The sequence below is a fragment of the Thermobia domestica genome, chromosome 8 (genome assembly GCF_964235325.1).
Source record: "Thermobia domestica chromosome 8, izTheDome1.hap1.1, whole genome shotgun sequence".
Taxonomy (NCBI): domain Eukaryota; kingdom Metazoa; phylum Arthropoda; class Insecta; order Zygentoma; family Lepismatidae; genus Thermobia; species Thermobia domestica.
This window is the reverse complement of record NC_137461.1, coordinates 15,960,381-15,986,724: the sequence shown is the minus strand read 5'-3', so window position 1 is coordinate 15,986,724 and position 26,344 is coordinate 15,960,381. Positions and strand designations below refer to the sequence as shown.

The following is a 26,344-nucleotide window of genomic DNA, read 5'->3' as shown; positions in this document are numbered from 1 at the left end:
TCATTCATTCGCCAAATGTTGTGAGCGTTAGGTCGGAGAGCTTAGTAGATGACGTTACGCAAGTCTTTTTGATCAGTGTTTGAGTGTGAACTACGAAGTGGTTTTGCTCAAAATAAATTGTTTTGCTATTTTAGACTGATAAAGAAATTGGCAAAGAAGACAAAACGTAAAACCTTACAATAAACTCTAATAGAGTAAAAAAGGATCACGTGCTAGAAATTTTAATTTCGTCCGGTAGATGTCAGCCGCCTCAGGACATTTGCCGCTTGTCATTTAACGGCAAGATGTGTCATTTGTACTACCTTTGTTTTAATAGTGCAAAATAGAATATGAGTTGCTACCATTAAATGCACCGTTACCCGTTAAGATGTTAACGAATTAACGATCTCAGCTGAGATAATCGCTGTAGCTGTACAATATGATAAATTTTACTTTGGTGATGCTCATGATTATTTAGTAGAAAGAATTAATTGTTCCAAATGTTAATTTTCTTTTTCCTTTGTGGTCTCTCTGAGTTCTGTGTTGTTTGGGACGTTGGCTTTGTTTGCCTCGTCGGAAATTCAATTCTTATTAAATAATAACTAGTAAACATTTTATCAACATTCCTACCACTTTTCTCAAAAAATTCCAGTATCAAATCGAATCCTCATACATTTTAACAATAAGAATAAAGGAAAATGTTAGTCTGACCGTCATGCTATCCTGGAATGTTATACAACCATGATTAGGAGATTTGTAATGTTTGGTTGTAGAAAGACAAGGGGCACAATGAGAATTCCTTCTAATAAAGGGCACACATCTCAGTGCATGCAAATTCCTAATGGTAAACAGTCAACGCCAATAGATGCCGCTATCTGGACTATTAACTTCTTGTCTGATGTTAATAGAAGTCGCTACATGCTTATTCATAACGAAATACTTGAATATTGCATTGAAAATATAGTATGGGGTCTGGAGTGGTTGTGGGCAAACTAAACAAAATTATTATTATTATTATTATTATTATTATTATTATTATTATTATTATTATTATTATTATTATTATTATTATTATTATTATTATTATTATTATTATTTTAACTTTATTTGTTACGGTGAGGATATTATACAGCGTAAGGATATATGTTGAAAGAAAATGGTGACAAGTTTAGCTTAACTTTCGAGGTAACGTATACTAATTAAGGCGAAACTAAACTATTGTTTTTTTTTAAAAAAAAGAAAAATACTGTATATATGTATATGTGGACTTTTAATATGTCTAAGATTAGTTGTTTCAATCCTATATGATATTTATAGCTTTTTCTGACATTTTAAAGCATTAGACTCAATTTCTGAATGTTTAATTCTTCGAATACTTTTATATATTGTGAGTATTGCAAGTATCATGCTATAATTACTTTATTTTTATTATTGTTCATGTCAAAAAAATTGTAATATTTGTTTGGTAGTCAGTTAAGGGTCTTCACTACAGCGGAATTAAACTACCGATAATTTTAAAGTTTTTCCATAATATCTTCAAAACAAATAAAAATATTTGAAAAGCAGAAACGTAGTGAACTAGAACACATGATTTTGCATTGATACCTTTACCACAATTCACCTATCTGCTTTTGGTATGCCGCTATTTACAGAACGCGCGCGCAAAAAAAAAAAAAAAAAAAAAGCTAAATCTATCTACAGTTGCAAATCGAAAGCAGATAGATGAGTTGTGATAATGGTATGACATGGAAAATCGTATTGTTTAGTTCACTACGTTTCTGCTTTTCGAATATTTTTATTTGTTTTGAAGATATTACAGAAAAACTTTAAAATTAGCGGTAGTTTAATTTCGCTGTAGTGAAGACCCTTAAACAACAACGATATAAAGTTATTCTTATTCTTATACAAGAACGATTCTGTCTCCATGCAATCATCGCTAATAGATCACAGTCGCTCTGATAGATGTCACTACGTGCTCTAACGTGTCTGACGCCAACAGATGGCACCAGCATGCAGGTAGTTTGCAAATTTTAAAAGAAATATTGTTACTTACGATTGCTGAAAGTTAACAACTGCATTGTTTTAATTTCATTGTTTGAAAATACAGGATAAATCCTCGTCCAAGTAAGTTTGTGGTGGACAACATCGTTTTCGTGAGTTTTCTCGGGGTACGCCCCTTTCCTTCTACATTCTCATTCCTCGTCTCTTCCAGTATCACTCCCTTCCCGTAATCACCCGTCTCCCTTAGCCTAAAGAGTATAATTGTTGGACGTTAAACTGAAAGATATTCTTTTTCTTTCATAGTAGGACAAGATCTGCAACTATATTTAGATTTGAGAATTAGTATTTTTGTAACCCCAACTTAGTCGGTGCAGAAACTTAGAAACGAAGTTAAATGTAAACATTACTAATTTGTAATTAAGAATGATTTTAACGTTCAGTGTAAGTAATGCGAGCCGAAGGCTTAAGGACATGGGCGGCGATTAGGGGGGGGAAAGAGGGAGCAATTGACCCCCCACTTTTTTGAAGTGATCTCTTAATGTGTATGGTTTCATTTGGAAATGTTAAGTTTTTTATGTATTACTGGTTCATAGAAAAAAAAAATGGTGCCATATAATGTTTGCCATTGCGTGAGTATGTTTATTTTATTTGTCTTCCTGTGGAGTTAAGAAATCTACAGGAATCAAATCTCTTCTTACACTTTCGTTCTTTAAGAGTACAAAGGGGTAGTACCTACTTGCGTTGCTCTTGTCAATTTAGTTAATAAAATATGAAATACGATATACGGTATTTTAACTGAAGAAGATAGTATCCTATTAGTTATACACCCTTTCGTCAATGTTAGAAACAACCAGGAAAACTAACATTTATACACAAATATTCAGATCGTCTTGCCCCCCACTTTTAACGTCCAATCGCCGCCACTGCTTAAGGAAAACAATCAATATACATAAAAATAGTTAATTCTCTTTGAAATATTGTACCGGGTGTCCATAAATGTATACCCTGATAACAAAATAATGTAACTCTTAATTGGATGCACTAAATGGAACATTCGTTATACCACATATGCTTCTACTTATTAAGTTTTGAGCCATACATAAACTTTAATACAGTTAATACGCTTCAACATGTACACTCCTGGTAACACGCAAAATATGAAGTCGGTGTTGAATCTCTTGCCGGTGTGATTGTGGTAATGATATCTCTGATGCGTTGTTCAGAGATGGAATGGGTCAGTGGGTCAAGATTTCTGGACATGACCCACTGTAACCCACCACCCACCGTGACCCACTTTGACTCACACACACACTGTCCCCTTCGCCATTCTGACTCACGACACCCTTCTCCTCATATGGACTAAATGTGTGAACTTGTGATAAAATAAGCCAGTGATTTATTACTGCATCAAATTTTAACATTATGCTAGAAAGAAAGAAAGCAGCCGAGAATATCTAAAATTTGACGTGCGATCCAGTGACCTTACGGGGGCGCGGTGGCTCAGTGGTAGAGTGTTCAACTCCGGTGCTTGGGGTAACTGGTTCAATCCCAGCTCGCGCCGTGTGGACTTTGTGGTGGACAAACACCGTGCTCGTGTGGTTTTATCGAGTTTCCCCTGTTTCCTCCCACTTTCTTCATTCCACCATTTCATTCATTTCTCATCATCACCGTCTCCTTTAGCCTAACCGGCATAAAACTGAAAGATTTCATTTCATTTCCAGTGACCTTACATCTGATGTTCATGCTCCATACATCATCAACTACAGTGTTGCAAACTTACGGACGTAGGTAGGAATTCCCCAAATACTGGAAATACACCAAATTACCCTATAGGTAAAAGCTCTCACTGATAATAAAATGTTATCCAGCAAACATTCTCTCAGTAACCAGCAGTGAGTCACACCCCATAGGTTGAGAAATGCTGCGTTAGATAAAAAAAATATAGTAGTGTTTATATGCGAAACAAACATTGATATGTGACTTATTATGAAACCCTGAAATGTGATTTACAAGGTGCGGAATAACATAACAAAATGCATCTGAAGCCCACTAGAGAAGCAGAGAGCAACGAAAAATTGTAAAGTTTAGTTCATATGAAAACAAAAATTCTCATAAAATAAGCAAATGAATTTATGTGAAAATTAGCAGTTAGGGTGTATGATCCTAATACTACGTTCGCAACTGCTTATAAATTGATTGAAGAAAAACTGTTTTATTCATTAAAAAATATCGCAAGATGAAACTATAATGACAAGTATATAAGTCAAAGATGCTTGTATCAAATTGAATTGTACTGAATAAATTGTTATTTTGGCGCCGGGTATGATTTATTCGATTACATATTATTTTAAAAATTCATTTAAGATTATAAATTGTCTATAATTCAAAGCGTGTCAAAGTAAAAACATATTAAAGGTGGGTTCAAAACTACTATACTTATTCAGTCGCCAATTTTTCTCGATACCCAAACAATTGAAGAGTTTGATGCAATAGGGGCGTAAGTCGGAAACATGCAGTTGGAGAAAAACGATGTTAAAAATTTAAGTATTTTTTTTATCTTACATAAAACAATGTAATATGCAGCATTTTATTCCGATATTGAATTGAAATGTTACCATGAGGCTAAACAAGCATGGCAAAAGCCACAAAAGCGTTTGATGCAAAAAGGGCGTAAACTCGCTTACGCCCTTGTAACGATATCTTATATTTTCTGTATAATTTTTAAATATCTTTTCTTATATTTCCGGGCAATGTGTGATTTTAAAATAGGCACTAACCAGTTCGAAGAAGAAGAAAATATAAAAAAAAATGATCCCAAGATTATTATTGATATTATCAAGGATCTTATAAAATAGAGGATCTGCCCTTACAACAAAAAACTTGAAGCAATACGTCACAGTTTCGCCACCCCTACTCTGCCCACTCCGCCCAATAGGATCGCAATGTTTTGAGCCAAAAATCATGGCGGAAACGAAAGTATCGAATCAGATAATAGCAGAAACGAGAGTAGCCCATCAGACGTGCCGATGCTCGGTTATTTTTGGCTTCATCGATTTAATAGGATGAAGATACATATGGGCAGATCCTCTGTAGAGATCGTGATTTGATGAGTTTTTGTCTAGGTTGTCATTACAACGAATTGTAAATAAATGTTATAATTCCGGGTCCATCTTAAAGAGGAAATATATACACATAATCTTTAAAGGTGTGTATTTATTTTAATAATTGTGTGCCACAATAAAAAGAAGAAAAATCAAATGCCAATAAACCGTTTTATGTGATTTTTGTAGCTTGTTCTAAATATAAATATGACTGAGGGTTTTTGTATAAGTGTCGTCATATAAAATATTGTTATATAATTTTGGTGGTCCTCGCTGCAGGATTGCCGTTATACCCTTATTACATAAAACTCCTCAATTGTCTTTAGAATCTTTCTTAAAATATGTAGTAGGGATAAAAATTCAATATATTTAACAAGACAATTGTATTTCAAACTTCATGTGTATACAAATACTAAATAGAAAATGATCTTATATTTTCTCTCCACTTTTGTTTAGGTTAAAAAAAAAAAAAAAATGAGGAATTCCATTTGGATACAGCTTACTGTAGCAGTACTTATTCTTTTCCTTGGACAAGCTTCAGGGCGTAAGTATTACAAAAGTCAATATTAAATACAAAATGAATTTGATAAATACAAAATGATGTCAATATGAAAAAAATATTCATCCAAAAGAATTAGTTTACTTGGGAATTTATTGAAAGAAGATGGATTTCTCAATATGGAAGTTTTCTAATCACAATACCTATGTTGAAAAATGTATTTATTATTATTATTATTATTATTATTATTATTATTATTATTATTATTATTATTATTATTATTATTATTATTATTATTATTATTATTATTATTATAAAAATAAAGGAAAACGAAATACAGTTGAACACTTTCGGATTTACTGCAAATAATATGTAACTTATAGGAGGGTTAAAACGATATATAAAACGATATCTTCATGGTTTCTCATGAACGACCATAATTTATTCTTTTAAGAACAATATCGTATTTGTAGAGCAGAAATAGTTATTGTGGATTTACTCCACTGATTTGAACGAAATATCTTAATCATCAAGTCACAACCCAACAACAAGTATCATCAAGTATAGGTAAGCTAGAATAGTATTCTTGTTTATTCAGTGTAGCAAGTTCACAATATTTATTACTGTTTTAGAACTAGTACATTGGGCTTAAGTGGGTTAATCAACTTGGACAATAGTTTTACTATTTTTCCTGTACAGTGATAAGTTGATTAGGTTAGCCCATCTGTGATTTCATGTGAAACTGAACTGATTTTCATAGGTTATCAAAATTTGCCGTAATGATAATTTTTATTTTATTTTAACGTCAAAGGATTATGTCTGTTAGACTAAGGGAGACGATGATTAAAGCAAGTGAATGATGATGGAAGAATTGGTGGAATGTTAAAGTGGGAGGAGGCGGCAGTACCCCCCAGACAGCAATTTAAACTTGCTGCAAGTTGCCACAAACTTGCTGTTGCAAGGTAAATTAGCTTGCCGCAAGCTATACTATGCAAGCCAATTAGCTTGCTTTAAGCTTGTGGCAAGCTAGTTAGTTACATCTGGGCAAGGCTTGGGGCAAGCTTGTCTTCACAAGTTAAACACAAATCAAATTATCTCAAACGCAAGCCAAGTATAAGCGTATTCTCATCAATGGCAAGCTTTATTAAGCTTATTGCAAGCGAAACACACGCCAAAGAAGTTATATGGAATCTTGCACTAAGCGAATTTAGATAAAACAGTATCAAATCAGTATAATTTAACCGTCTGACTAAGTCTATGCTACAATATATTGTCCCCTCACATCTCCAATTATTGAAGCATACGGACAACCATGAAAACACCCAAGTCTCCCATCCGCTTCTGCAAAACATCAAAATAAGCATAATTGTAACGGTTTAGTTGTGACACGCAACCCGCCGTTGCTTCTTACAAATATCTAACATGTTGCTATATTAGCAGCGAGTACTTGAAATTTCTACCTTTTTACATAAAAACGCAGAAAAATGTTTATACTTTAAACACAGCGTTCAGATAAAGTTTATAATAAACTGTAAGTTAAACTTGAAGTTTATATTAAAATATCTGCAACAGTTCTCTATTCTTTCGCGAAATAAGTAGGCTCAAATCTACTGCCATCTATGTTCACATTTATGCTTTATACGTAAATACTACAATTCGTTATGCCTCATAGTTACCGAAATATGAGGATATAAAGAGCGATATTATAGGTACGTGGGACTAGAGTACTAGACGGAACAATTAAAAAAAAAATAATTAAGTTTGTCCTTTATTCAAGTTGAATGCTAACAAGACACTAACAACGCGAACACTACCATATCGCCGAAAGTAAGGAGGTCAGCGTCACGTGGATTTTGAGAACAACTGAAAATCGAACGCGCGCTGGCTTTTTACTTCAATCTAAAGAAAAGCGTCTCGCAAGCGAAGCGTGGGTTGCCCGCACTACGGCTTGCGCTAAGCAGAAATAAGCTTTTGTGTATAAGCCAAAGCGAAATAAAATCAAATAAAAGCGATAGGCAAGCTTGCGGCAAGCAAACATGCTGTCTGGGCCGAGAAAACCCGCAAGCACGATGTTGTTCATCACAAACGTAATGATAATTGAAAGCATAAATGTTAGTTTTCACAAAATGTGATCAACTTGAGATCAAAATGCAGATTTTTAAATATTTTTCGACTTTTTTTTTTTATAAGGTAATCATTATCAGTCCATTGTTTCGAGAAAAAGTATTACGGATTTGCTTCGAAGAAAGATGGGTGAACGTTTGCACTCACTAGATGGTGTTGGCATCGCAGCGTCCACCCACCGTCGTGAGGAGAACTGGGACACTACTTGAAAGAAAGAAAGTTAGTTTTAGCATTTGATCTAGAAAGTTAGCATTAACGCCGAAGGGAACCGGTTTGCTGATCACACGTCACCCCAAAGACATAGCTGTTGGCCCCCTGAGGCTGTTGCGCCAGGAATTTAGTTTTAGTGTACTTAAAGTAATGCCCTTCCATTTCAATTGATTGTTATTCCTTCTGTTTATTTTTCTCCCATCTGATAGAGGTAGTGACTGATCAAATCATTTATTGATTCTTCTACTTCTGTTCATAGGATAAAGGTGGAGGAGGGGGAGAGCAAAGTTTTCTCTATTACATTAGCACCCTACAAAAAAAAAAAAAAATATTGAATATTGCACAAATTTTAGAACAAGTTTATTTTATTTATTTATTTATTTATTTATTTATTCAGGGGTATGTTTAGTACAAGGAGTCCAGAAGCGCATAAAAAAACAAAATTTACAGGAGAAATGAATTATGCAAGTACTTAGACGTAACATAACGCAACCAAATCTAACCTAACCTAACATAAATTAACCTAAGCTAACCTGAACTAACCTAATATTGGTAGAAATAACCGAAATTCTATCATTTTTTTGGAACATTATGCGGGACCCGTACACTAATATAACATAAACTAAACTAACCTTAACTAACCTAACCTAACCTAAACTAAACTAAAATAACCGAATGTGAACATAAATTACCAAAATTGTAACATTTTTTAGAGAAAAGAGCTGAACCCCTTCTGCTAAATCTAGACCTTTATTGCATATATTGTTAGGTCCCTTTATATCTGTCTATGTATTGTAATTTAATATTTTATGATTGTAATCTTTCAAATCACCAAGTGAAGTGCCGAGATCCATGTTTAAGTGTAAGATGCAAAGGCCGATGTGAGCAGAAGTGGGTCCAGTGCTTCGCCCCTCCCTGCTGTCCGATTGCAGAATGCGTTCAAGATGAGAAAGGTAAAATACATTATACAGTAGATTTTGTTGATCATGTCTTTTCTAATTCGATGCTTAGCTGCACTAGACTTATATTTTCATCTGCTAGAATGCAGATGAACTATTAAATAATCAATTAAATTGTTTAATAAAACATTATACAGTAAGGTCAGGATAAACCGAACCGGACATGGAAGACGAGGAACTTAAAAGCGCTAGTATATTTGATGAAACAGCATGCAGTTTTTATTTCACAGATTTAAGATTAGGAATTAGATTTGTCGGCTTTCGGCATTTGTGGCCATGTTAGTTAGCCCGTCATTTATGGGGGATAACGTCCCCCCCCACTGCCTGGAGAATTGCAGAGAAAGAAAGGAATGGGGAAGGAAGGAAGCTGACTGGGATCATTATGTGGGGTACTATCCCGGCATTAGCCTAGTATGAACAAGGAAAACACAGAAAATCTTACTCAACACACGAAAATGCCGCTAACGAGGGAGGCCAGGATATTCATTGTGAAGAAATATTACTCACAGAGCAGATCAGTAAAAGGAACACAAGAAAAATGCCGTGCCGAATTCAACAGTGATACACCCACAAAGTAATTCACATACGAACTCATAAGTTTGAGTAAGTAGGATCCGTACTTAATAAGTAACATGAATACCCACGTTGGACAAAGCTGCAGAGGCGCAGAAGGAAGATTTCTGCAATGCATGTTGCAAAGTCCCACTAAGTCTACGAGGAGTCTGTCTCAGCAGACTAGAATGTCGCGAACATCTGAAGGCCTTCAACCTAAATACATGCAAGATCATGGTTTTACAGGAGTTCAAGTCCATAGACCATGCTACACGTATGCAGAACTGCACATGTCTATCGCAGGAAATTGAAGTCGGTTTTCTCTATCGGAATCTGTTTTCATGACGGACAAAGGATGGGTCCATCTCCCTGGCTACATTAATTCCCAAAATACGCGGTGTTGGTCTTTCGCAAACCCACGACAAATATTCGAGCTACCGCTACATGATGTAAACATTGATGTGCTGTGCACTGTGCTTAGTACAAGAATAATTGATCCATTTTGTTCGGAAACAAAGTGAACTCAGTGCGTGCGTGACATCTTCGAGTCCTTCGTGGATCAATTGAAGCCAGATGGACGACGTTTCGCAAATTTATAGCAGGACAGCGTGACAGCACTATTGCCTCCTTGGAAACAATGCACACTATTTTCACACTTCAGAGAACTGTCTGTGAAGATCTATGGCATTGAAAGTATCTTGATTTATCAGTTGCGATTTTTATTTATGGGTTAACCTGAAAGGTAAAGTGTACCACAACAATTCACGAACCACTGACGTACTGCAACAGAACATACGGAACACTATCACCAACATCCAACGGGACAAATTATAGCAACGGGACAAGTCATACTGAACGTGATCCATCAGGCCAACCTGTGCCTGGAATATGACACTCAACATTTTCTGAACTAACTGTAGAGACGGTGGAACGCAAGTAAGTACACTGTTTGGTCTTCATCTACTTGTTTTATATCGCCTTGCAGTTGATAAGTTCATCACTGATTTCGGTTCGGTCTACCTTGACTTACCCTTTGTATTAGAATCGACATAATAGAATTTGTGTAAGAGTGAAGTAAAGTATTTAGATTTGTGCAAAATTAATACATTTTTATATAGCTATGTAAAAACAAATAAAATCATGAAATTATGAATATTATGAATGTTAGTTTTATGAGAGTAACGATTGGGATTCTTAAAAACATATACTTTACTGTAATTTATTGTGGATTTACTTTGCGTACTAAATCAGAGTTTGGGTTTTGATTGGAATGGAATTTTGCGTCATTTTTTTTTTAGCACCGAGGCTGTATGATATTTGGACATACAACTTAACGTGGAATCCGAACCACACGTGCTCCCATCGGTAATCTAACACGGGTCTTCATATATCGATGAGGAAGTCCAACGTCTGGATTTTAAAGAGAGACATAATCACTTAAAGGAACACGTTGGAAAGAGGAAATGTAGACCCTCTCAATGAGGGCAAATGTTTTGAGAAAGAATATCCTGTCGTCAATACATTTGCATAGAAGGTTCTACGGGTTAATTTTACTTACTTCATGCATTCTAGGGTTAATTATACGTATATTAACCTTTATTCTCTCTCCCCGAAAAACGACCGTCATTTTATACTGTAATTGATACTACAGGGTGTCTCAAAAGTCTGGTACCACCCCTATTAAAATCCAAATGGATATACTTTCAGCGAATTTGATGTGGTAGGTGAACTTGAGGGTTAGGGGGACACTTTCTGGCGTAGGTTACGCAGACGACCGCCATCTTGGTGCCGCCATCTTGAATTTAACTTTTTTATTCCAAACGCTACGTGGGTCATGTGATACATGATCATAGGCTAGAATTTCACCAGAAAACCGAATCTGAAGTCAAAATGCATTTATCTTTATGTGGTAATTGAAGTTGTGAATTTGACTGCGTTTCTTTTGTGTTGCAGGTTGTGAATCATGCCGTTAATGAGGGACGAACGCATCCAGATCATCAAAATATGGGGCTGGAGGAGCGCCCGCGCAGTGGCTGCCGATTTCAATGCGCGTCATCCACAACGAGCACCTGTATCGCTTGTTGCAGTGGCACGGTAATTGACCAAATTGGAGGAAACGGGAACAGTTGTGGATAGACCCCGTCGTGGACGGCCTAGGACAGCCACGGACGAAGAAACAGCTACTGCCGTGCTGGCCTCCTTCTCGAAGTCGCTGCAGCGAAGCACACGTCGTTTAGTAATGCAGTGTGCTGTGAGTCACAGTTCAGTGCACAGGGTGCTCCAAAGGTATAAGTGGCATCCATATAAGATGCAATTGCAGCAACATTTATCGGAGGACGATCCCGATCGTCGCGTCCAGTTTTGCGGGTGGGCTATTGAGCAATTGAGGGTAAATCCGCACTTCGCTATGCAGATACTTTTTTTCGAATAAAGCCCATTTCTACGTAAATGGTGAGGTCAATAAGCAAAACATGCGCTAATGGTCCCGTGACAACCACGCTTGGACAGATCCCTCGAAAATGACCGGTGCATGGAAAACTATGGTATGGGCAGGCATATGGGGAACAAAGATCGTCGGTCCGTTTTTCATTCCAGAAACGTTAAATGCAGACCGATACCTCGCGTTGTTGCAGGAAAACATAATGCCGGCTCTGATGTTCGAGGATGGTACCTTCCCCAGGTTCTTCAAGCAAGATGGTGCACCTCCCCATTATGGCATCCAGGTGCGTCAGTTTCTGGATTAACAATTTCCTGCGACGTGGATTGATCGACGTGGACCAGTGGAATGGCCTGCCCGATCACCAGACTTAACTCCCCTTGACTTCTACCTGTGGGGACATGTGAAGGCTATGGTGTATGCTGTGAAAATTCGTGATGCTCGCCATATGGAAGAGCGTATCATGGCTGCCTGTGAACAAATATCCCCAGAAACCTTAATACGTGTCCATAGCAATTGGAAGAAGCGTCTGAACACGTGCATTGCGCAGCACGGACAACATGTTGAGCACATTATGTAATACGAAAGCCACACCTGCAATTGCGGATAACTGTTTACTACATAAAGATAAATGCATTTTGACTTCAGATTCGGTTTTCTGGTGAAACTCTAGCCTATGATCATGTATCACATGACCCACGTAGCGTTTGTAATAAAAAAGTTAAATTCAAGATGGCGGCACCAAGAGGCGGTCATCTGCGTAACCTACGCCAGAAAGTGTCCCCCTAACTCTCAAGTTCACCTACCACATCAAATTCGCTGAAAGTATATCCATTTGGATTTTAATAGGGGTGGTAACAGACTTTTGAGACACTCTGTACTTGTCCCTTCTGACAGCTCGCTGTGCGCACGTGGTGCTCAATGCAGTGTTGCCAGCTTTTGCGTCTGGTGTTAAAACATAAAATTATCCATTGCAAGCAAATCTCAGTTTTATAAAATTAAATAACACAAAAGAGATCTAAAAAAGAATGCTTTCAATAACCAGCAGATTCACTACTCAAGTTGACATTCGACTAAAACAATGCGAACTTGTTTATATTCAAATTAGCAACGTGCGGAAAGGATAGAATGTTTACCATTGCAGAGCGAGAGAAATGAGTCACTACAATTGGGTGAACGTGCTGTTGCCATAACAACAGTTCTTCTTGTCTGATTGTTGTGACCACGTGCAGGAAGGAAAAAGCAGAGGAAAGCAACTGTCAGATGGGACAAGTTGTATCAAATGGACTGTAGTTAATTATACTTGTGCATGGTAAGAGAATTTATTATCAATTTACAACGATGGAACAGGGCAGCTCTATGGTAGAGCGCTTAATTCTGGTGTGTATGGAGTCCCTCGTTCGATGCCCGGCCAAGTAAGTTAAGTGGACAAAATCGTGTTGGTGGGTTTTCTCAAAATACTCCCGTTTCCTTCCACATTTTCATTCCACCAATTCTTCCATCATCATTCGCATCATCGTCCCTCTTAACCTAAAGAGCATAATCATGGGACGTTAAATCGAAATATTTAATTTTTTGTCAATTTATAAAGGGACAGGCCAATCAACTCTTTTTTTTTTTTTTTTTTTTTTTTACCTCTAGAGGGACAGGTTGATCAACTCATTTTAACAACAAAATGAACCTCCGAATGCGCTATATACAGTTTTAAATGTATTAGGGTTTGGGTTTTAGTTTTACTTCAAGAGTTCTACCTTTGGGTTGAAGAAACGATGAGAAATGAATGATTCTAATGAATTAAATGGAGAAAAGATAAAATATAACACTCAAAAGCCTAAGCGGGATTCGAACCCTCGGCAGACAGGTATTGTCATCGTAAGAATAATACCTTAACCACTCTATCATGCCAGTCAGATTGTATCTTATTTTGTATGCAATATAAGTATGATATTATATAATGTTAATGTAATGGTACTGCGGGCTTAAATTATATACTATCAAATATAACAATATGATGGTCTGGTCTACTCGTCAATGGTTTCGGATAACATACAGGGCCGGCTCTACCATATGTGCAACACATGAATTTCCACGGGGCGTCAACTTTCGAGGAACGGCAAAATCTGTCATAACTATATTACTCATAATAAATACTTCTTGTTGAACACTGACTTCATGATGATGACAGTTAAATTTACCAAGTTGACCTTCTATTTGAATATTACATTCATAAATCATGTTTAGGTCGCATTAGTTTAAGGTCACATGGACAGTGCTAAAGCAAATGGTCAAACAAATCCCAGCATAAATTGCTTGATTGTTATAAAATACAACAACTCAAATCTTGAACAGTAGCGAACACTTGTTTCAGTTAGTTAGCTAGCACAGTTTTGATATGAAAACTAGTCTTATCTTTGTCACAAACAAGTTCCTTATCATCGAAGGTGGTAACAAGTTTTTCTTGAAAATTTAACACAGATGTAGAAGGAATATCAAGAAATAAAGATAAAATAGCTAGTTGCCCTAGAATTGCAAACTGATATATTGAGATTGAAGCTCGATATTGAATTCTATAAAAAGAATTATAATTTTTCCTCTGCAAGTGTGTTTGCTTTATCTTTCACCAACATAATAGATTATTAGTTACAAAAAAAAGACATAACATACAACATATTTGTTTGTATAATAGTAGTCGATATCTTAAGTAAACTTGTCTCCCATGATTTAATACAATTGAGATCTTTCTTTGCAGAAAATTCAACGAAACCAGGCGTATGCCCCAAACCTCCACGGGGACAAGGAGGCGCATGCGCAGAATTCTGTTCATCAGATAAAGATTGTGAAGGAGATGACAAATGCTGTAGCAATGGATGTGGTCACTCATGTCAACGTCCCATAATTAACGGTTTGTTCTTTATTTTAAGTTATTATATGGTAAAAGTAACTCAAATAATGATATTTTATTTGAGATTTTGTAAATACGAGGGATTTTAATTGATTAAATACGAGAGAGGATAAAAAAAACTAAAGTTACAACGCCGATACTTCTAGAGATTCGTCTCTATAGATAAATGAAGAATGTGCGGTAATTTTGATATACGGAGTTGGCAACTGCGCAAAGTTTGGGCCACCGGCTACCCACGGCGCTAGTTCTATGTAAACACAAATGACCACTCATTTGGAAAACTTGTATCGCGACGAAATCCGCTCAGCTGTTCGATTTCTGTGGGCGAAACATGTAACGGCGTCTGAAATTCACAGAGTAGTAGAAATTCACGGCTGCTGGTAGAGGTTTAAGGAGAAGACTGTAATGTCTCGTGAGCATGTCGCAGAATGGTGTCGAAAGTTTGCGGCTGGTAGAGAAAACGTCATCGACGAAGAGAGCAGTGGCTGACCCAGCACGGCATCAACAGAAACGACTGTTGAAGCAGTTTCTCTGAGACATCATCGACTACCTCTCCCTACAGCCCAGATCTCGCTCCAAGCTACTTTCACCTATTCCTGCACTTGAAGGAGCACTTACGAGGCCGTCGCTTCGCTTCAGATGAGGAGGCAAACCATTTCGTGACAACGTGTCTGAACACGCAAGAACAGAACTTTTACCAGGAGGGAATCTTCAAACTTATTCCATAATGCGACATGTGCCTCAGCCAATATGGAGACTACGTCGAAAAATGACGTAATGTATGTACTATCTATTGGCTGTATTGGTTGTATGAAATATTATATAATCGTTTCACTGCAGGCTTTGTAACTTTACTTTCTGATCACCCCTCGCACTAACCCAAAGTATCCTATTACATCTATTAACAGTGATTTAATCAAGAAAGAATTCAGGATTAGGAATTCAAACATGTTTATCACTGACTTATTCATCATATCTATCTCTATTGGCCTTTCACGTTTTACTAGCTTGGCGTGGGAGACCTGGGTTTATGTGATTTCAGGCAGGAGCTCATGTGGTCCCGATTCCATGTTAATCAGTAGGTAACGTCTCATATAGCCTCGCTGCTGAAAGAAACGTTCCTTTAACGTGGTAAATCAAGATAACTGGTTACCCTTTACGAGTTCCTTCCAACTGAAGGCGACTGATCCTATTGTCGCATGAGACTTTTTTTTTTTTTTTTTTTTTTTTTTTTTTAGCAGCAAGTTGCATAGTAGCAAAGTTCGTGATTTTTGGCCATATACCATGTCATTTTAAGTTCCTCAAAGGCAGAAATTCGCCTATGTTAAGTCTAGAGATCAAAGTGGGTTTCGACAAATCAATTTCGTTTTTTTTTTTTTTTTTTTTTCATATCTCTGAGTGCATGCTCACGAGAAGAGAAATTTGTGCTCTCGTCTCGAAAATGAGACCAGAATCGAGTACTTTTTCAAATTTGAGACGAGGATCGAGACAAGACGATAAATTTTTCGGGTCCCTTGGGCAACACTAGTTCATCCAAGTCTTAGATCTAATCTATTTTAGTGTTACGTGATTGATAGTGTAAAAGCTATACATTGATAAAGAGATTGTACGAAAACATTTATCAGTGCCGTGACGTGAAGGGCGGCGAGCGGGCGTTGAAGTAAAGGGGCGCAAAATTCGGGACAAAAAATAAGGAAACAAAGAGAGGAAAATGTTACTCATGTTAGGAAAATGCATGTGCACACATGTAAAATGGAAGGAAAAAAGTAACAAAAAGTACTCAAAATCAAGGAAAAGCAGGGTTTATTTTTGAAAAATTTTCTTATGCTTCGCGGCTGGTCTGTTGGCTTCACTCATATGTACTGGGGCGTCGCACAGTGGTCGGAAACTGGGAAAAAGCGGTCAAAAATCCATTTTGTCAACTTCACCGCCTATGAAATCGGTATTGTTGATTATCTCTCCTGCTTCCAAACCTGGTTTCTGAGGTCGATGAAAGCAGTTGGGTAGTACATTAGACTCAAATACTGCGTGCTTGGTGAAGAGTTTTACTTGTTATTCATTGTCATATCATTTATGTGATAGATTAGTTAGTGTTACCGAAAAGTAGTAGCTCTGTATTTTAAGCTTATCCTTGCTTATCTGCAAAATAAGGTTTATTGGGTTGACCATGAGTCAGGCCCGTAGACAGCCCAAAAATGTAGGGGGGGGCCGGCTGAAGTTAGGGGGGGCCCGATCCAACCATATGATAGTTCATCACCATATTATAGTTCTTTTGCAAGCCTACTGTAAAAATTTTCAGGGGCCAGCAAAAATTTAGGGGGGGCCCGGCCCCCCCTAGACCCCCCCTGGATACGGGCCTGCCATGAGTAGTACAAAGGTTGAGCATTGAAAGGAAGTAGCTGCTGCAGCCAAGTGCAGTTGAAGGACTTAAGTCCCATCTAACTGGAAATGCGTGATGAGTAATGTTGTGGTTGCAATTGAGATCCACTATTTGAGTCTTACAAAGAGAAAAGGTACATTGTCTTGTACGTAATTTGGATTGCCCATCGTTCCGAATCAAAGTTGTAGTGAAAGCCTCACATATCGCAGTGATAAACTATCAGTCATGTGGAGCTGCTGTATATTACACATCAGCAGCGGCGTAGCGTAAGCGAACGCCGGTATGCCCGGCATCCCCTGTTAATAAGAAAAAGTACGTATTTCATTATATATAAATTGTCTGCATGTAATTATCACAATTATTTCCACTGCAATCTTCTGGCGCGCTCTCTCGACTTACTTTGACAAGAGGAACCTACGCATGCGCGTCGCTCAGATGTACATTTTCTGTCTTTCCTCCTGTCGTATGCTATTTTCCTCGGGCTTACAGGCCTACTGAAAGCATCGGAGTTTTCGTCTGCTTTCTGTTGAATGCGTATGCGCAATACTTCCCTTCTCACTCCTCCCCATCCTTTGCAACCATACATTCGCTTTAGATATACGCTGGCATATTCAAGTATTTCCAACTGTATATATTTTGAACTAAGCTATAGTTTCTCAACAGAACGTACGAGCCCTAATATAAAGGAAATAGAACAAAACGGAAATGGTTAGTTCAACGCATTTTTGAAGCATGCCGGTTATGTAAATAATAGTATTAAAATAGTTATGCCTTAATCGTAACTAAATGCATCGCAATTGTAATCTTCATCATAAAGGAGCTCACAGACACAGGCATAAATTTAAAGCATTCTGTAGAATTACGGTCACCAGTCTGGTAGGACAAGAGAGCCACCACTCCCCGTCACTCGCAAAGATTGTGCCAGGGCCCTTCAGTCACTGCCACAAATCTCGGGGACATAAGAGGAACATGTTCCCTACAATCTTGTCCCCCCCCAATAATCCGATTTGAGATTGTGATGATGATTTCTATCCGACTGCCACAAAGGAAACTGATGTCCTTTGACTTGTTTCATTTTTAAAAAAGAATCGTATTCTTTAATATTTCATTGTCATTAATTATTGGTAGTCTATTTTCAACTACAGTAAACCCTCGTTAACACGAATTCCAAGGGACTGATAAATCAGGAGTTCGTGTTAAAAGAATTCGTGTTAACCGGGGACCCAAATTTTATTATTCGAATACATTTTCTCCACACATATGCACTACAGTATACAGACTATACATACCACTACAGTATATTATGTATGTCATAGAAAACACTAGAGATGGTATCGAGACGAAACTGAGTAGTCTCGGTTCCAAATTCGAGACGAAACCAAGACTATTCTCTGTCTTGATACCATCCACAGAATTGTATCGAGACGAGACTGAGAGTTTCGGTCTCGTCTCGATTTCGAAAAGCACTCCTCGGTCTCAAATTCGAGTTAAGATCGAGATCGAGACTAGTTTCGGTCTCGGTACCATCCTCTGAAAAGTGAAAACACTACAGTAAGTTTATTATCCTATATTCGAAGATTTAAAAAAAAAAAAAAAAAAAAAGTTTCCACGCAGGAAATCCAGGTCAAGTTATAAAATTGATAAGTGGCAACAAATCAACAATAAAATTGTGAATTGCGATCTAAATTTTTTCTTTTCTTTTTTCTAAGAAAGGGAGGTGGTGTTTTTTGTTAACAAAAGAAAGAGTGGCAGTACTATTTAGAAACAAAGTGAAAGAGTAATGATAATATAAAAGATCTCAATCTAAGTGGATGAGATTTCAAATTGAATTTCATGAGTTGCAGGTGTAGTGATCTTAAATAGGGATATACCTTATTTTCTATTTAGCTTAGTGTTGTCATATTACCCGATTTTTGCGGGTACCACCCGATTGTCAGGTTCTATATTCGTCCCTTGCTATCTTAATCACGAAAAACCACCTGCTTTTTGGGATTGGAGAAAAATCTAAGACGACTTAGTGAATAAAGTGTTGGTATATTCAACGTAAACCGCTACACCTTTGACAATCTTAATCGCGATTGAGTTAAATTTGGAATTGCGCTCAGGCTCAGGCTGTGAGCTATCTGAGCAGTGCACGGGTGTAGGGCCATTCGCTAATAAGAGATCTGCTCTAATGCACAATAGTTTTCTTTGTGTAATTCATGTGTTTTTAATGTAATGTATTGGAGGTTCTATACGAATGAATATTCTTTTGTAGATGTTGTGACAAACATACTTGAATTATTCATGCCTTCATAAGCTACAAGAATGCCGAACGACAATTTCAAGTGTAACTTTAACGACACTTATAGAAGCGAATTTACGTATGTTAGCCAGGGCAGAACTCAGTTTGAAGCAAAATGTACACTCTGGAAAACTTAGTTTCGTTTGAAAAGTAGGCTGCAGGGAAGCAAAGTGGACCCTACCTGATTTTTATATATTTTGTAAACTAGATCACAAGGGACACGAATCTGGAGTTTTGACATTCCGACTTCCGGAGCTCGAGATATTAAAACTAAGTTTAATATAGATATATTCTCTATACGAAACATATTATGTCCTGTGAGATATATAAAGGTAACTAAGAAAGTTCTGTCGCTTTTTGTGGAGGTCTGTGTTCAATTGATCCTTACACCGTGAGTTGAATGCGAATGGAGAAAAGGCGAAGGTCAGATGTTGGTGTGGGTATATCCAACATTCTACCTGCTTGTGGCAGTTCAGTTACAACGTGAACTTGTGTAAGGACAGAGTGAATATGGAACCTCCACAGAGCGTCATAAGGGTGTGTATGCTGTACGAGTTCAAACTTGGATCAAACGCCACTGCAGTGGGGCGGAAGATATCTCAGGCCTTTCGTGAGGGTGTCGTGATTACGCAGACAGTGCAAGGGTGGTTTAGAAAGTTTAAGGACGGTGACAAAACACTCACGAAAGACGCACCACGTGCCGGAAGACCAACACATTTACAAAATGAAGATCTTCAGGTAGCAATTGAGGCGAACAGTGGAGAGACCTGTGAGGAACTGGGGCTAACATTCAATGTGAGTGGAGAAACCATCCGGCAGCACCTCCATCAACTTGGGAAACACTATAATTTGAGTCTATTGGTCCCACATGAATTAACTCCGGGCCAGAAGACTACGCGTGCAGACACCTGTGTTTTTTTGCTGTCTCGTCTGAGGAAGAAGCCATTTCTGGACAGGATGTTGACATGTGATGAGAAGCTCCATGGCGTCGTCATCATTCGTTAAAATCCCATGAACTGGTTCCAAAACAGCTGAAACCAGTAATGCAGTAGAAAGTCCTGCTGTGTGTTTGGTGGACTGCTCGCGACATCGTGCATCGGGAACTGCTACCGGCTTGTCAGAGCAGAACATTAATGCAACTGTCTACTGTCAGCAGTTGAACCGTGTTCAAGAAAAACTCAAAACCCTGGAGCCAGCACTTCTCAATCGCTAAGGGGTTCTCCCGTTACGGGACAACGCTAAGCCCCACATGATTAGAGTGACCCGGGACACCATCCTACTCCTTAAATGGGAAACACTATTGCAACCGCCATACTCCCTGGACAGTGCACCGTCCGATTATCCCTGAACCATTTCTTGGACACTCACATTAGAGAACTAAAGTTCAACTCCGTAGTAAAGGTGCAAAATGCACTTGATACCTTCTTTGCTTCACGGCAAACCAAGTTCTACCGCGAAGGAATCCATGCCCATCCCGAACATTTTTCAGAAGGTCGTTGATACTGATGGGTACTATTTTTGATCTTCCAGGTACGTCTTAGGCAGGGGTGTAGCCACGGGGGGCCCATCGGTGCCAGGCTCCCCAAATGATTTCCTGGCCCCCCTAATGACCAGATGTTAAAACATCATCGTGAGATTACTTCGCTTCAGTCATTTAAAAATAACAATGTTTACATATAATTAATAATTTACGGTAAAATAGTACGGAAAAATAGTATTTTACCATACCGATCACAAAATAGTATGGTATTTCTTCCTTATAGCGATCCGAAAATAGTATGGTATACTTTTTGTGACAGTAGATTACACAATTTACGGCGATTTGTATTTAACAGTTTGAAGACAAACTTTTTCAAACAAGGTACTATAATTTCTATGAAATGAAATGAAATCTTTGAGTTTAACGTCCCACGCCTATGCCGGTTAGGCCAAAGGAGACGGTGATTATGAGAAATGAATGAAATGGTGGAATGAAGAAAGTGGAAGGAAACGGAACCCCGAGAAAACCCATGAGCACGGTGTTTGTCCACCACAAAGTCCACACGGCGCGAGCTGGGATCAAACCAGGGAACCCTGAGCCACCGCGCCCCCCACTATAAATTCTATCATAAAACAATGGTACTATACTAAATCGTAAGTACATTATATTATTTATATGCTGTAATCAGTGTTTCAAGAAAACTTTTTATCAGATGGAAAATTTGGTGAAAAGCAACGTTTTTATTCAGTTTTTCAGTTTGGATTTCATTCGCTTTTTAAAATGCTATTTCTTGTAAAACAGGAAGTGAGATATAGCTGTTAATAAAATAATTACGTCTTTTTAGTCACGAATAATAAATAAACATTTTTTTCAGAAAATCTTAAAATAAATTAAGTGCAATTTCAAAGAAAATCAGCCTTATGTATAAAATTAACCAAGAAAGTTCTGTCGCTTTTTGCGTAGGTCTGCGATAGTTGGCCCTCACTGGCGGCCGGGTTTCGTCGAGTCGAAACATATATCTCGCGTCGGGGTGTTGAAGTACCACCGCGTAGCAGCGACCAGCGAGAACTTCGTCTTGGTCCGCACTTCTTAGATTCTTCGCGAAGAATCGTGAAGGGACCAACACGAACTGTCGCCAGTCATGTGTATGCGGTTATTATTATATATTATTTTTTGCTGACGAATTGTTCCTAAAGTGAGCTCCGAGGGTCAAGAATAACCTCTGCCTCAACATCATGACGTGAAAAATCTTGAGATAAGTGCGATAATTGTATGAATTTAGATGACAACTGTCGTCGATCACTAGAAAGTGAGTATGCGAGAACTATGAAATAAAGTAAATAGACACGCGTCATTTTGTTACAAAATTACATGGCGAACACATTTTATCTAATTCCAAACAGTTATCGTCGAATATACACGGTTAAAGGAGCACTGTGATTGACCAAATAAAAAAGATCTTAACGATTTATCCCTTTACAAGCGACGTTTCCTTCATCGCCATCGTAGCGAAGTAGGAAGAACACTTGCCTAGTAATCATAAGGTTGGTGGTTTGAGTCCCCTTCGGGGTAATTTTTTGGTACTTTTTAAAAGTGTTTTTTAGACTCACCTTAATGTAACTAAATCACACATATAGCCGATTTAACATTTTGGGGGAGTAATTTTGTGGTTCATTGGCGTTTTGTCGCATCTCTGCCGCTGGTGGCATAATTTTCAAAACGGTAGAGGGGCCACCGGGGATCGTCGCTGCGGCGCCGCCAATGTTTGGCGTGATGTCGCTAATTGCCCATTTGTGGTTTACCGACGCTTACGGCATGGGGACAATTCAGTGTGAGTGACGAAACCATTCAGCAGCACCTTCATCAACTGAGGAAACACTAGAAGTTGGGTCGATGGGTCCCACATAACTTGATTCCGGGTCAAAAGGCAACGCAAGCAGACACCTGTGTTTCTTTGCTGTCTCGTCTGAGGAAGGAGCCATTTCTGGACAAGGTGTTGTCATGTGATGAGAAATGGGTCCTGTACGAAGTTCCACGGCGCCATCATAATTGGTTAGCATCCCATAAACGGTTCCAAGACAGCCGAAACCAGTACTACACCAGAAGAAAGTCCTCCTGTGTGTTGATGAACTGCTCGTGGCATCGTGCATCGGGAACTGCTACCAGCTGGTCATCGCATCAATCCAACTGTGTACTGTCAGCAGTTGAGCCGTGTTCAAGAGAAACTCAAAACTCTGGAGCCAGCACTTCTGAATCCCAAAGGGGTCCTTATGTTACAGGACAACGCTAAGCCCCTCGTGGCTAGGATGACCCGGGACACCATTTTACGCCTTGGATAGGAAACACTATTGCATCCGCCATACTCCCTGGACATTGCACCGTCCGATTATCATCTGTTCCCTTCCTTGGACAATCACTTTAAAGGATGCCAGCTCAAATCCCAAGTAGAGGTGCAAAATGCACTTGATAACTTCTTCACTTCACGGAACACCAACCTCTACTGCGATGGGATAAATGGCCTTCCAGAACGTTTGCAGAAGGTTGTCGCTCTATTCTTGATCTTCCAGATACGTGTTAGGTGACATATGAATGTCCGAAGGTGGTGGGTGAGAAAGCGATAGAACTTTCTTTTTTACCTATATAGATCGGTTCTGTGTATTGAAATAGTTATGCACAAAGGTATAATGTTTGGTCGGGGGCAGTAGTTCTTGGTTAAACATAATACAAACTATCTGTAATATAATTTATGAAATTACTATTATCATTATCATTATTTTTATTATTATTATTATTATTATTATTATTATTATTATTATTATTATTAATAATAATAATAATAATAATAATAATAATAATAATAATAATAATAATAATAATAATAATAATAATAATAATAATAAGCTAAACAGTGTTTTTAGTTTTCCGGAAGGAAACCAAAATTTTCCAGTTTTTTTCAGGCTTCAAAAACACTAGCTGTACGGGCCCCTCCTACAGAAACCTGCTGGCTACACCCCTGGTCTTAGGTGACATATCGATGTCCTAAAGTAATAGGTCAAAAAGCGACAGAACTTTGTTCGTTAATTTTATACATACTATGTAAAACTACTGTATAAGTTCTAGTATCTCAAGTTCGGGAAGTCGGAATGTCAAAATTCCTTAAGATTCGTGTTCCTCGTGCTCTACTTTACAAAATATATAAAAATCAGGTGGGGTCCAGTTTGCTTCCCTGCAACCGAAAAGTACCTTGGAAGTGTCATCAAAGAAGTAACTAAAAAAAAGTGCAAATGATCCCAGGTCAGTATTTGTAACACACAAGTTCACATCAGTACTTACGGAGTTCTAAACCGTAAGAAAGTGGGAGGAAACGGGAGCAAATAAAAAAAGTTGAAACACAGACATAAATCAATACAATTGTCTCGATCGATAGATGCTTTCATAATTGTTAAAAGGTGTAATTAAAAACATTGGTTTCGGTTTTGAAAACCGCATTTGCGGTTTCGGTTTTGAAAACCGCTTTTGCGGTTTCGGTTTTGAAAACCGCTTTTGCGGTTTCGGTTTTGAAAACCGGATTTGCGGTTTTCGGTTTTCAGAAAACCGGTTTTCTCAAAAACCGAAAACCGCAAATGTCACAAAAATTCAACAGCACTAGTTTGCAGCCTGTTTGACAGAGACAGAACTTTCCTTTCCCAGTTTTGAAAAATAAAACTATATACAAATTTGATTCTACCACTATAGCTGTTAGCCAAACTATTACCGACCCTATTATTTCTGTATTTTTCTATAGTATGAAATGTACACCGTGAGGATCAAGTCCTGCCCTGATTATACAAATTTATTACGGAATAACCGTTGGACAGAATAATGTAAATTCTGGCCCGTTAGATAGGTTAGTATTACAAGTTTTTCTAAAGTAAATATGGATGTGAATATCCACTTGTGAATATGGATTATTTATTGTTGTATAATGTTATATCGCTCAATCCTCGATGTGCCATATACCTAAGGAGGCTAAAAGTTGCATTGATAAATTGTTACCAGTATTCAACGCATAAGCATCCGCCCATGATATCAAACTTGCGGTCACATGCATGAAGTTTTTGTCAATGTCATGAAAATGTTATTTCGATATTAATTTTTTGAGCACACATTAAAAATTTCTAACGGATGCTTGATCCTTGGAGCCAAGGCCATATCCATGTAGCCGGCACCTATGGTGTACGGAATTACCGATGTTCAATACTATATTTCTCTTTAGTTTTAGAAGAAGAACATCATTACTATTTTGAAATGATGTAATATCTAGTTTTACGTGCCACGATTATGCACCGAGGCAAACAGAGATGGTGATGATGAGAAATTAATGAAATGGTAGAGGGAACGGAAGTAGGAGGGAACGGAAAAACTCCAGAAAACCCACGCACGGTGTTTGTCCACCAAACAAGCTGACAAGGCGCAAGATAACACCTGCCTGGCCTGAAAACAAGTAATAACTACAGAAAACGTGAACAACCGATTCAGAAAACGACGTACTCTAGCTACATGCTACAGGAGCATATCGACTCACACGGATTGCATAAACTATTGGGAACACATTCACTCCAGCGGCATTTTTACTAAACCCAAGAAATTCAAGTGAAAGATATAATGATTTTTTCCCCTTCCTTTTTACATTCTATAAAAAAATCAAATAGTATCGGTACTTGTGCAAGACTCTTGCGCAAGAGTCTTGGTCTTGATCTTGCAGTCTTTGGTCTTGCATCGGGATTCCTGGTCTTAGTCTTTTGGTCTTGAATGCAAGACTCTTGCAAAAACTGTAAGACCAAGACTCTTGCGCTCATCATTAGCAAAATAGTATTCACTATTGAGTAATTTGTATATCTTTACAACAAATATCTTGAAACACAACTTTATTTTATTAGTAACTTTTTTTAATTCATGACTCGATGGACTTAGATATGTTCAACCTTTAATTTGGTTTTCTTACATTTGGTTTTGGATAGCTATCAATAACCTTAGGTTTATTGTAGTAATCCTACGTTTTTATTAGAAAATTTGTATAATTCGTGTTTTTTATCTTTCCTTCAGAAGCAGGATGTAGAAACCCTTGTCTGAATTTCCATTGCAAAGAAGGCGAGCGATGTGAATCGCTGCAAGTGCAATGCTTCAGGGCTCCTTGTTGTCCAGTTGCTACGTGCAGAAAACAAGAGACCAAAGATAGTATAGGTAGGTGACAAATAATAATAATCGTAACAAAAATATTTATTGTACTACAAATGATCATTAGATAAAAAAGCATTACTTTATAAACACCTGAAATTTATTTTTAAACAAAAACGCATTATATTGTGTGTTTGGAAAACAATCGTGTTTCCACTGAACAGAAAAATGTAAACTTCTATAAACAGTATGTTACGAAAATCACTATGATGCAAAATC

The 26,344-nt window shown here is 37.8% G+C and overlaps 1 protein-coding gene across 1 annotated transcript in view; it reads left to right on the top strand.

The window, feature by feature from the left end:
- The window catches only part of LOC145692708 (uncharacterized), a 49,217-nt gene that overhangs the window by 4,688 nt on the left and 18,185 nt on the right, over positions 1-26,344 (top strand). Inside the window, exons 2-5 of the mRNA XM_081768118.1 lie at positions 5,538-5,625; positions 8,751-8,867; positions 14,612-14,764; positions 25,994-26,131. Coding sequence (XP_081624244.1) covers positions 5,556-5,625; positions 8,751-8,867; positions 14,612-14,764; positions 25,994-26,131 — 478 coding nt within the window. The 5' untranslated portion in view covers positions 5,538-5,555. The remainder of the gene's footprint in view (positions 1-5,537; positions 5,626-8,750; positions 8,868-14,611; positions 14,765-25,993; positions 26,132-26,344) is intronic.